The 12,586-nt window shown below is 38.8% G+C and overlaps 1 protein-coding gene across 2 annotated transcripts in view; it reads left to right on the top strand.

The window, feature by feature from the left end:
- Window positions 1-3,093: 3,093 nt before the first annotated feature.
- Window positions 3,094-12,586, top strand: part of GLIS3 (GLIS family zinc finger 3) — a 176,477-nt gene continuing 166,984 nt past the window's right edge. For both annotated transcript variants that reach the window (XM_075020016.1, XM_075020014.1), the window contains exon 1: window positions 3,094-3,478. In XM_075020016.1, the coding sequence (XP_074876117.1) occupies window positions 3,094-3,478 (385 nt within the window). The remainder of the gene's footprint in view (window positions 3,479-12,586) is intronic.

Below are 12,586 nucleotides of genomic sequence, written 5' to 3'. Positions count from 1 at the left end.
TCACTGATAGACAGAAGTATTTCATTAAAAGGTGGCAAGTGCTTGTGTTCCTTTGGTAGAACAAAAGAATTTGTCAGCACAGCCATTCAATCTCAGGATAGTATTCTTTTCTGTGGGTTTTTTTTTTTTGCTATGTTTTAACTTAGTACATCGAGCTTCAACCCTATTCAGGATTTCTAAGCTTATTTCTAAATAACCTGTTGTATTTGGTGCTGTATTCCTACAATTTCCAAGCTCTCTCCAGTTAGAAATTTATCGTGGCTTTTTACTATTAGAGGTAGCTATAACTGGGAGCTATTTATGGATCTGATGCAAAACTCAGCTTGACTTTTAGAATAGAAATCATGTCCAATTGGCATTTAGTTTGTTATATATGCTCTAATGCACCTCTAGGTAATCCGTTGTTTTGGTGTGAATCAGTTTGGCCACTCTGACTTTGACATGAGAAGATCCTGATGTCATGATGGAAGGTGATGCTAAACAAATCTAATTAATGAAAAGCCACTCAGGAACAAGTAAATAATATTGAAAATACCACAAAATAATAATTAAAAAAATGGGAAAAGTTACGCTCTCCAAGGTGCTTTAATATTTTAAAGAAAGGAAGCTCTGAATTGCATGTTAATGTGATGCTATACATTTTCACGATAGACTCAGGAAGGAGACTAAAGGAAGAAAAAATAAAGAAATTACTTAACTTGTTTCTGTTTTCATAAAAAAGATTGTTTTGTTTGCACTTTCAGGTCATTCGGTTCAAAAGACAGCTTACTAGCATGAGGAAAGAACTTACGGGTCCAGAGGCCTTTCTTCAAGTGTAAAATACCCAGCAGTAGCCAATGATAAAATTGAGACAACGATAGCATGGAACACTGTTACCCATTGTAAGACGTAATGTTACCGGAGAAGAATAGCAAAGGAGACCAACCTACTAACGACACAAATTGTATATTGACCTGGATTTTATAGGGCTGGTAGGTCTGTGTAAGCTACGTAGAAATACTCTTCTGTTGATTAAACTTAAAGGTGCTTTTGTTGAGTAAAGCTAATACATTTGTCTTGTATAGTCTTTTCTTGATTATATTAGTACTTTTCTACTGTAGTTAAAATTGCAGACAAGAATTACAGGCAAGAATGATTTTTATTTGTAGCCAATTTATAGTGACATGGTGGATAGCCTTGCCAGCAAAACAGCTGCCTTTGTTTGTATGTCCTTTTCTAAGGATCTTGTCACCTGTGTTAGGACAACATTCTGCTTTTAAAACGAACTCTGAGAATTTAAGAACACAGAGCTCTCCCTGCCCTTGGATGAATTGTGGAGAGTGATTTATGCTTCAGCCAGGCATGAAAATAAATAATATTGCTTTTAATTGGTGTGCTTTACAATTTTTATTTCCATAATATAAAAATATAACAATAAAAAATAGTATGTAGAATAAAATTTTTATGACCATTTAAGTGTGGTTAGGGCATATCTCTCTTACTAATGCCACTAGGGATTTTGCTCTTGCCTTTAAAGATAATATGCTTAGGCCTTTCATTATTAGTGAGTTTTAACTGGAGAATGTATGTGAATATCTGTGCATATATGTCTATACAGACACTTAGATGGCTTTTACTTTAATCTGGAAGTGTGCTATGAATGCAGTTCTGTGAAATAAACAGGGAAGCTTTGTTTGGGGTTTTTTTGACAGTTCACAGATGGAGAAAATTAAGACATTGCAGAATCATAGTAAGCGAAGGGTTAAGTATGAAGGTTTTACATGAAATTCAATCATGAAAATACAGGTTATAATCTTATTGGCTTCAGTGTTGAAAATCTCATGTGCTGAAGGTAAAAATTACAGTTCAGTGTTTTGCTGCAGCAAGATCATAATACTTAATTAAAACCTTGATGTATACATGGATGAAAACCATAATTGAAGCCGTACTTCAGTTTTATTTCTGTCAACTTGGTTTGTTTGTCTGAACAAGTTAATTAGGCACTGAGTCTATGATTGAACAAACTACTTAAACATGTGCTTAATGTTAAACATATGAACCTAGTGATGAAAGTTGGGCATGTGCTGTTCAGCTGAGTTCGGGCTGAAATACCCCATCTGTGCGATCTCTTAGCTCAGTGATTTACACTGACAAGTGCAGCTTTTGCCTATAAATCTTTTTTATGTCAGGAAATGTTTAGATCTAGTTGATTCTGCCTTGGGGTAGGTTGTGGCTGAGATGATCTCTCCAACCCCTTACCAGTCTTGTCTTCTAAGATTTAAATAACAGGAAAATGTAAGTGACAAAAAGTCAGAGTTCAAAAATTAGTGGTATAATTTGAAAGATGTCCTTCAAAATTTGCTACTGTATGATTACATTTAAATTATGGCATGTCTGTAGGCTTGCAATAAGCATCCACTTTTGAAGTGATTGCAGTTATGTTTATGAATACTTCTATGCTGTGCTTTCTTGCAATACTTTTCTACAGTGAAGGACCATAGAGGCATTTCTGTGGTTTTGCTGTTCCCTCTTCATTTTGTTGTATGCACATCCTTTAGAATGTGAACTGGTATCTTTCCTGTTTTGTCTATATCTGCATAGTGCTGGCCTACTGTGTGTGCTTTTCAGCACCATTTTAATTAATAGACTGAGGAGATGGCAGAAAAAGGGGTGATAGCTGTGCTCATCCTAATGACAACTCCCTATTAGAGAGTCTTTTCACTCCTGGCTGCCTTCTTGCACTTGGTCAGCATTCACTTAATTTCATGGCTGGTTTAGCTAATGTGGAGGCAACTGACCTTATTGCAAACTTCAGCTTTTGAAGAGGCAGGTTTTCTCTGTGTTAGAGCTTTAAGTCATTGCTTGGCTTTGTTCCTACTCCCTGACAGACCATACAGTGCTTGTACATTGTTTCTTGTAACCAGTAATGTCACAAAGTTAACAGTCACACGCAGTCCTTTTTCATGTATTATTTAATACAATATCAATTATTTCTATTTATGTATTTTTTTAAACAGGCATAATGAGCAATGGATTACTGACTGACTTTGGATTGATATCAGTCACAGCTGTGGGTCTGTAAAAACACTCTTTGATTACATTAACTTCTTAAAAATGAATGGGAGGTCATGCAATATGAGCCGTTGGACAACAGGTATTCCTCATGGACCTAAGATGATCAGTGGACAGCAGATCCCACCTATCAGAGTTCATGCAGGAATGCCCTGCCCATCTTCAAATAGCAGCACCCCAAGCCCAGCTATTGGAAACTTGTCTGCCAGCCTACACTTAAAGATGCCCCTTGGAGGAGGGGTGGCTCCTCAGAGCAACATAATTGACAGTACTATTCACCTTCCTGCTCTAAGTCCTGGGAAACAAGTGGTTACAAATGGGAAGCCTTTATTACAAGTCCCACAGCTCCCAGGACTGCCAGCCCCACAGTCTTTAAAACCAAAACAGCAAGAATTTGGAAATACTTTCTCCCCATGTACAGGTGAAGGTAAGACTCACTTTTTCTATTGCTATTAGTAATAGCATTTCTTCTCCAATATCACATACCCAGATGGTATTGGTTTTAGTAGATGGAATCCAGTCTCTTCTTTACCACTTTTTTACTACAAAGGAAGAGATACTGAAACAAAATGTGTTGCTGTTTTGCACAAAAGTAATTCATTGTTTGATTATTCCCAGGGGCTTTGTATTACACAGCAGTTGCTCAGAATCCCTGAGGTGTCCTAGGATTCTTTATAACCAGTGTAGTTTGCCTTTGCTTTGCTAACCTAACCTCTTGACTCAACAAATCCGGATAGTCATTTTATGTTCCGTGGCACCAGAATTTTGTGAGTGCTATCAGAAACACTCCTTCTTGGATGCATGAACACAGCTTTCCACTGGTGACTAGCAGCTGCTTACTGATGAAAGCAGTAATGTAGTCATGCTTTTTAGAGTGCTTAGGCTGGAGAAGCTGTAAAGCTGTAAAGCACTTTGGAGCATGTCTCAACCATAGATTTGCAATCCATTTTTTGGAACCACTGTTTATGATGTAGAAAATAACAATGCATAGCCCTCACAAAATTTGGAGGCTGGTCCTCTGTGAGTTAAGTGCTTGTGCATCAGGGATTTACCTGTCTGTGAGAAGGTACTTGACTGTTTGCTCTTGCATCTTTGAAATCAAAACAGAACTTCTAAGTTTTCAGTATTTCTTGATGCTGGTCATGCTGGAGATTGGGACGCTCTTTTGGAGGAGTTTTGGTATCACACTTTTGAAACTGAATGTACATAGATAATGAGAATTTAATGCATAGAAAAGAATTAAATAGTTTAAAATACCAAGAGAAGCTTGGGTTAATATCTGAGTGAAAATGCAGAAAAGGAGACAGAGATCTTCCATCTTATTCCAAATGTGTTGCTTGTCTCCATTCTTTTTCTTCCCTACTTCCCTTTGAAAACTTAGGCCCTCTTCAGCAAGGCTTGCAGGCTTCAAACCAGTCTCCTTTCAGAACAAGTTGAAAGTTAACTGCATGCTTGAGTGCTCTGCTGAGTCAGACCAGTGGTAGTACATATACATATTCATTGGGTGACCTCCAAGATCACCTGTCTGCTGCTTGCTTTGGTGGTGGTGAGGTGTGTAATTCACAGCATATAGCTTTAAGCTTCTGCTACAGCAAAGAGAGCAGGACTCCTCACACAATAAGCTTTGGAGGAACTTTTCTCTTTACCTTTTACTACAGGTAGAGCCTGATTCCTGCTGCCTTCAAAATTACATGCCTGAAAACAGGGAATCCATGCTGAGATCTCTAAAATAGCCCTACATAACAGATAATCCACCTGCAGTATGTGTAGCAAAGCAGCATCACAGGGTGAAGAGACCGTCACCTAGTTTAGTGTCCTTGGTTTGGGGATTTTGAACTGCTGTGCCTGACAGCTCTGTTTCTAGCTGCTGTCATTTCCATCTTTCCTTCTTGGCCTGTTTAGTTCTCACATATGTAAAGTAATCTGCTATTTTGTGGGATAGTGAGTAGAGAATTCAGCTGAAGGGCTGGCATTAGGGAAGCTTACGTATAAACAGTGCTGATTAGACAAGACACTGTGGACTTCAGATACGATGGACTTCAGATTCTGTGTTTCTATGGATTTGGATTAGTAAATCCTCATGCTTTAAAGTTCTTGTTATTAGCAGGACCACTTGCAGAGTTGAAGATTATGTGCCCTGGGAACGTACACATTATGGAAGAGCTAAGTCTCATTCACTTGGTCATGTCCAGATAATTTTCTAAGACTTTGAACCTTGCTATGCTGTATAAACCATAGCATGTATGTAAATAAGACTGTAAACCCTATAAAACTATTCACGTAGTTTGTGCTTTTGCAGCTTCTTCATATTTCATCCTTTTCTGGTGGTGGGTACATGGAGCAAAATGTCTTTGGTAGGTACTTATTTTAGTTAAACCTTCATCTCAGGAAGACAACGGTTTTCCTTTTACAGTTGTCTCAGTATCAGTTGTAGAAGTTTGCACTATTAAAAGTAGTTTTTTGTGGTTTTTTGGTTTTTTTGCTTCAAAACTCATGGGATAGTAAAATCAGCAAGATACACAAGAAAATGACTTGGTGGTGGTTTTGGAATAGTTTCCCTGCATTCTTTCAATAATGGATAAAACAGTTTTAAAAAAACCAAACAAACCCAGGAGCTTCAGTTTGGAATGGAGGAAAGAACAGAATATTTTGGGGCAATCCAATTGTGTGCCTTATTTTTTAGAGAGGTTTTTTTTTTTGACAGGAGGTGGTGCTGAGTGCACAAGAGAACAGTAATAATCTACAGTAACCACAACACACAGAGAGTCTTTACTTTGCATGAAGACTCTCTTTATCTTGCATAATGTTACAGAGCTTTGCAAGAAGATTATTTTTAGAAATGATGCCACCTAAGTCAACTTAAGAGACACTCTTAGCTTTTGTGCATGATGAGAACCTGAAACACATTGTGCTGTGTTACTGTATGGAGAAAACAAGCAAGTCTGAACATTCACTGGTGTACATCTCTGACTTAAGTTACTTTACCTCCTGTGTGGTACTAATGGTATAATATGCTTTGCAGTACTATATTGTGCATATGAAAAAGAAAATAGTAGAATGTTGGATTTTTTTCAGTACAGAAAAATGTGCTAGTACAGTGACACCCCAACCCCCCCCCCCCCCCCCACCCCCCAGGAATGTACATTTTTGTGTACCCATGTTAGATATTTTCACACAGAAATTAGGTGGAGAATGCAGGCATAACAGTACACGTACTTGGCATTGGAAAACTACTGTCTCTCAATTTGTTTGCTATGTGTATTTGACCACTTTTTGTGAATAATCAGTTTCACACCTCTTAGATTTACTCAGGCCTAGAAAGACATCTTTAGTGACAGTATCTGCTGAGGTGAAAGTGAGCTAGAGACACATCAGGTAGGAATGAGCAGGAAGGGGAAAAGGGTGAGAACAGTAAAGACAGACACAAGACCATAACCTGGCCAGCCCTGGTCTTCAACTTTTCTCATCAATGCAGATCTTTTGACAGAAGTCATGTAATGAAAAAAAAATTAATTTAATAAATCCAGCTTTCTATTGAGTGTTCTATTAAGAAGGTAATTTTTTTTAAAGTGTGTAAATTTCAAATAGTTCAAGTTAGAACTGTGATATAAATGTAGTGATGTCCAAAAGTTAGGTATTCAAGGATTTATTACCAGCATATCTGCACTTTATACACATCTGAATAGTATTTTGTTTTCTAGAAAACCTAGTAGCTTTTCTTATTGCTTGTCTTACTCGTTTCTCTGTGCAGGCAATGGACTTCTGAGTGTAAGCTGGACTATGTTCAGGCATATCCTGAGTGTGCTCATGTCTCATGTAGTGATGAAAATCCCAAATCTTTTTGAAAACGACACATTTTCTGAAAGAACCCATATGTTCAACACCTATACTAGTTTCTCTTACGCAGTGAATGAAAACATGTTTCTGAAGTCCATCAAGAGGTATTAAAGATAAACATTTCCCTGCGGATGTAGGTAGTTGTGGAAGGTGACTGTGGAAGTATTTCAGGAGGACACCTTGTATTTTTCCCTCAGCATTATTCGTAAGCACCACTGGGGGGAGGGTCCTGCTGGGGGAGTTGGATTCTTGGTCTGAATCGCTGTGATCATACTTAACATGCTTATGGCAGTTCATTCAAAGTTTAGGAGTGGATTTTCCTGTCCTGTAACACAATATATTGTAGTCTTAAAGCAGCTTGGATTTGGCTGATGGAGAATTTCCACTGTGACTGAAATTCTGTGCTGAGGTGCTGTTGTTGGATGGAGGTGGTTCAGCTGCTGCACCTCCAAGCCAGCATGCTCGTTAAGCTGGTGGAGAGGTCCAACATGGGCATGGGGAGGGAAAAGGCAGCCTATCAGCCTGGCTTTTGGTCTTCCTTATTGTAATTGTGGTTTGGGCTGGTATGCCTGGCAAGACTTTCTGGAAATTGTGAGCAGCTCTCAGTCATGAGAGCCGTAGCCATCTCCTTGCCTTCCTCATTCTCCCTGGCAGCAGGTGACACTGCACACGTGGGGAGTTCAAGCCTTGGAAACCAGTCTGGCCTTTTGTTCCACCCTGACTGCTCCACTCAAACCAGTGTAGTCAGTGTGTGGGTATGTGACTAAGACTATGTTGTAGTTGTGAAGACTCAACATGAAAATACTTGAGATGGGACTTGAAGAAGTAAATCTGGACATTTATTAGTAAGAAATGCAGAAACTTGTGCATATAGGCATGGACCCCTTTTGTTCTCCTTTCCAGGGTCATTTGAAAGACAGCTGTCATCTTCAATTTCTGTGGTTCCTGCAGTGTTAATTTTGTTCCTTGACATGAAAAATCAGTGTATTTGATTTCCTATATTCTTGCAAATGTGACTGTTAAGTTTTTTTTCTAGTAAAATGAGTCAGTTAGCTAATGTTTATGTGTAATATGAGCATGTTTCCTGTTGGAGATTATTAAGGCTCTTCCTTATCCTGGAAATAGCTGATAGGCATTAAATCTTGGGATTGGGTTTTGTTTTTGTTTTTTTGTTTGTCTTTTTTTTTTTTTCCCTAGAGCCTCTGGAAGAAGCACCTCCAGTGCTGCTAAGCTGTGTGAGAACTGTGAACTTGGTCAGGGAGGATCATTTGTCTCCAGTTGCCAAGAGAGCCTTGTTTCACTTTTAAACAATAACTGCACAGGTCTGTGAGGAGTGTTGTATGCAGAAGTGTTAATCAGTAAGCAGCTTGAGCCACACTTGAAATCTCTTTAACATACTTATTTTGGTCTCTAGTACTGTTGTTTTTATGTGTCAGTTGGCACAATCTGAAAAAAGATGTTCATCAGTATTCTGTACAGTTCCTTACACAGAAAGCTTGACTCAAGACTTACTTTCTTTTTCAGTTGTTTTCTATAATCAATTGTCAGCAGTTTTAAAGCCTGGTTATTGATGATGTTTAGGTACAGCAAAGTGATTAAGTGATAATGATCTTAGTTTTATCCAGCATGACACATTTTCCAGCTTTGCATATGCCTCAGTGGCCTTTATATGCTTGAAAAACAACACAGGATCCATCAAGGCAAGGAAATCATTACTTGCAGCTCTGGCAGTTGGGGAAATCCATTCTGAAGACAGTACAGATGGGTCTCAGTGGATTCTTTTGTCTGGTCTAGGACTTTCTAAAAGGGCACAGCTGAGAACATGAGACTCCCCAAGTTTAATTCTGCAGTTAGTTCTAGGGGCTGGATGACCAGCAATCCTGGTCAGGTTTGAGAAGGTTCACTGTGGTTCTTGGTACGTCCCTCACAGAATGTACAAGAGGTTTACTTCATTTTTATGGAAAAGGTGGTGCACAGATTCCTGTTGAAAGGCACTCCTTTAGAGTGCTTATTTCAGGTTAATTTTTTTTTTCCTACCTGTCATGTTTCAGGCATGGTTCAACTCCTGAACATAAATGATGTTCAGGCACCTCTTGAACACAAATGATGGAAGGCAGTGATTTACATTGACTTTGACTGTGTACTTTTAGAGTCTTTATCTGAAGCATTCAGAATGTTTGTCGTGGTTTCAGCTGGGATAGAGTTAATTTTCTTTCTAGTAGCTGGTATAATGTTATGTTTTGGGTTCAGTATGAGAAGAATGTTGATAACACACTGATGTTTTCAGCTGTTGCCAAGTAGTGTTTATACTATAGTCAAGGATTTTTCAGCTTCTCATGCCCAGCCAGCGAGAAAGCTGGAGGGGCACAAGAAGTTGGGAGGGGACACAGCCAGGGCAGCTGACTGAAACTGGCCAAAGGGATATTCCATACCCTGTGACATCATGTCCAGTATATAAACTGGGGGGAGTTGGCCAGGGGGCCAGATTGCTGCTTGGGAACTAGCTGGGCATTGGTCGGTGAATGGTGAGCAATTTCATTGTGCATCACTTGCTTTGTATATTCCAGTTCTTTTATTATTAATATTGTTGTTTTATTATTATTGTTATTATCATTATTAGTTTCTTCTTTTCTGTCCTATTGAACTGTTCTTATCTCAACCCATTAATTTTATCTTTTTTTTTCCACGATTCTCTCCCCCGTTCCACTGGGTGGGGGGAAGTGAGTGAGCGGCTGCGTGAGGCTTAGTTACCGGCTGGGATTAAACGACGACAATGTTGTTTAAGAACAAAATGTTTAAGAAAATAAAAATTGCTGGTGATACCAAAATGCATGTTGGACTATGTGTTATAAAGGCCCCAGGCAACTTACAAAAATTCCCTGAAGAGCGTTAGGCTTAATGCCAAAAAGGATCTACTTTACACAGGAACTGTAAAATCCCTGAAGAGTATTAGGCATATTGCCAGCACTCACCCATTCTCTGTTAAGAGTGTAATTTAACTTCTCTCATACCCAGACTTATACCTTTATCCTTTGCTTTGTGGACCTGGACAGTGAGCTTTAAAGTAAATTGCAGCTATCCAAAATACAGTATAGAGAAAGGGTAGATTTAAGTAAAGCTCATATTTTGTAATTTTCTTAGACCAAATATTATTCTTTCAGACTGGGGCAAACCAGATGAAGGTGATGGAGTGTATTTATCAATAGCTTTGTGACATCTGTTTTCACCATCATGACAGCTTGCTGTTGTCAGTAGCATCCAAAGAGTATCGCCAGCTGGAAGTTTGCAAAGAAAGCATGGGCAAGCTGGATGGGGGAGGCTACACCAAGCTCACAACCCCATGGGCAACCTCTGGTGGAGATCTCAGTATGCCTTAGAATGTCCTCCCAGCAAAATTCCTGGAGGACAAAATAAAGGTAGTTGTACCTTCCTGAGAGGGTGACTCTTCTGGGAATGTAGCATTTCCTTTTTTTTATCCCTTGTCACTTGATTAAAAGATGCTTATGCATCTGCACTTATGTCATCCTAAAAATGGCTAATGAATTTTATATCCTCCTTCAAGTCTGCAGACAGGAAAATTTGATGCCTCAGGTCAAGCCATCATAAGCAAGCAAACCAAAACAGGCTAAACTATTATATTTTCATTTTACTTTGTTTGAGAATCTTCAGCTTAGTGCATGATTTTTCAGTTTTGTTTTGCCACCAGGAGGTGGCACTAACAAGATCTGTTTTCATACAGAGAAATGCACGTTTCACCCACCTTTTTATAGGGGAAATTTGGAATAAAAATCCAGTTGAGATATGAAAGTTCTGGAAGTTTTGTACCTGAAAATTCTTGAAAACTGCAATGAGGCCACCTCTCCCCTTGAGTGAACTAAGATTTGAGTATTTTGGTGTGAATATGGGTAAGTCACTTGAATTTGCTGTACCTCTATTCTTTTCATTGGCAAATTTTGGAGAAGTTATTTTTAAATTATATAGTGCTTTGAGATCTCCACCTGAAGTGCAATTTATTGATGTAAACACAAAATTAATTTCAGGGCTGCATGTGCACCTACAGAGAAAGAACAGGTTGTTTGTACTTTTACATGGAGGAGCAGGAGGCCAAAAAGCAGCCTCATGCACAGTTAAGCGTAGATGTATGCAAATACTGAATTTTGCAGATGGATTTGGCTTTTCTGCATATTGCCATTGTGTTCTTCTTGAACCATATTGCCTTTTCCTAGCAGTTCTATAACATGATATTCAGCATGGTAATGCATTCCTTCGTTTGGTCGCCACTGCTGCAGACCTGTTCGATGGTGGTGAACAGGAAGCATACCATGTGCTTGCTTTGTCCTACCTCCTACCCCTGGAAAACAATGAGAAGAGAAGCTGCTCTTCTGACATCTATTCTGTACATAAAGAGCAAAAATGGTCTTTCATTGACTTTCAGGGTTCTCACACAGTTGTAAATACCTGCAGTAGTCCTGCGAGGAGCAGGGAGTTGGACTCAGTGAACCTTACAGGACACTTCCACCTCGAGATACGCAGTGATTCTATGATTCTATAGTTTCTCTGTGAATAAAAGCAGGAATTGTCTGCACCAATGAGATTTTTTTCTTTTCTGTTTTACTTATGGCTGGTCTTTCTGAAGTTGAATTTGATAATTAGTTCTCTCAGAGTTCAAGGAAGCTAGGGGCATTAGTATGACTTTTTTTTAAAGAACAATGCTTACATGTTTGAACTTTGGCTTAGCTTGGACAATAAACTGTCTTAAAATGTATCTATCTGACCTGTTTCTAACTGGGTTATAAATAGCCTGCACATGTTCCTTTGTTTTTCTGTACCACTTATCCCTTCCACCCCAAATTTCATCTCAGGCCAGTGAGGTGTTTGCAGGCATTGCATGTCACTTACACTTGAATTAGTGGAGTGTGTCCTTCACTGCTACTTGTAAGAATGTAGATCATCTTTTCATCAGACTTGAGATACCAGCTCAGTTTGTATTGGTTGCAGCAGATGGGGCACTGGACAGGGAATGCAGAGATACAGATGTAAAAACATGGCTCAATTGATGTTGTTGTCAAAACTTGGTGTTTTCATTAGCATGGCAGAATTTTATTTTGGTCTCTGTTGTAGTACTTGCTGCTGGAGCTTCTTTAACTATTGTGTCCTATTTTAGCTCTATGTCCCCCTGTTCTCACTCTTCGTGTTTGTCTCTCTTCTCTGTTTGGATTCATGGTGAAGAGTTTATTTTATGTTTGCCCAGTAACAGACACTACTACTACTGCAGCCTCTGGGCATTACTGCAACACAAGTCACAATGACAGTGATGAAAATATAATACATAGTGATGGGTGTGATGTAACTGTCTATAGTGAATAAGTAAATGGGGAGATTATTCTCTCTTGAACAAACAAAAATATTTTAAAAGTGGTATTAACTGTGAGGTACCAGGACACCTATACTCCCATGAAATGCTTACTGTACTCTTTTAAACTGTATTAATATGAACTGCAACAGCCAAGTGTGGTTTTTATCTTTTGTCTCCCATGGTAAACTTGCTGGATAAACAGAATTATGGCAAAATAGTCATTACTGACTGCTGTGACTTTACCAGTGAAACTTGTTCAATGGTAAAGTGGTATTACTTCTGTATTTGAGCAAAGAAGCTTCTTCAGTTCTGATGGCTCTAGGTGAGATTTTGATCTCCTGA

The sequence above is a fragment of the Buteo buteo genome, chromosome Z, assembly GCF_964188355.1.
Source record: "Buteo buteo chromosome Z, bButBut1.hap1.1, whole genome shotgun sequence".
NCBI classification, from domain to species: Eukaryota; Metazoa; Chordata; class Aves; order Accipitriformes; family Accipitridae; genus Buteo; species Buteo buteo.
Note: the sequence above shows the minus strand (reverse complement) of the source record. Positions and strands in the feature narration are given on the sequence as shown.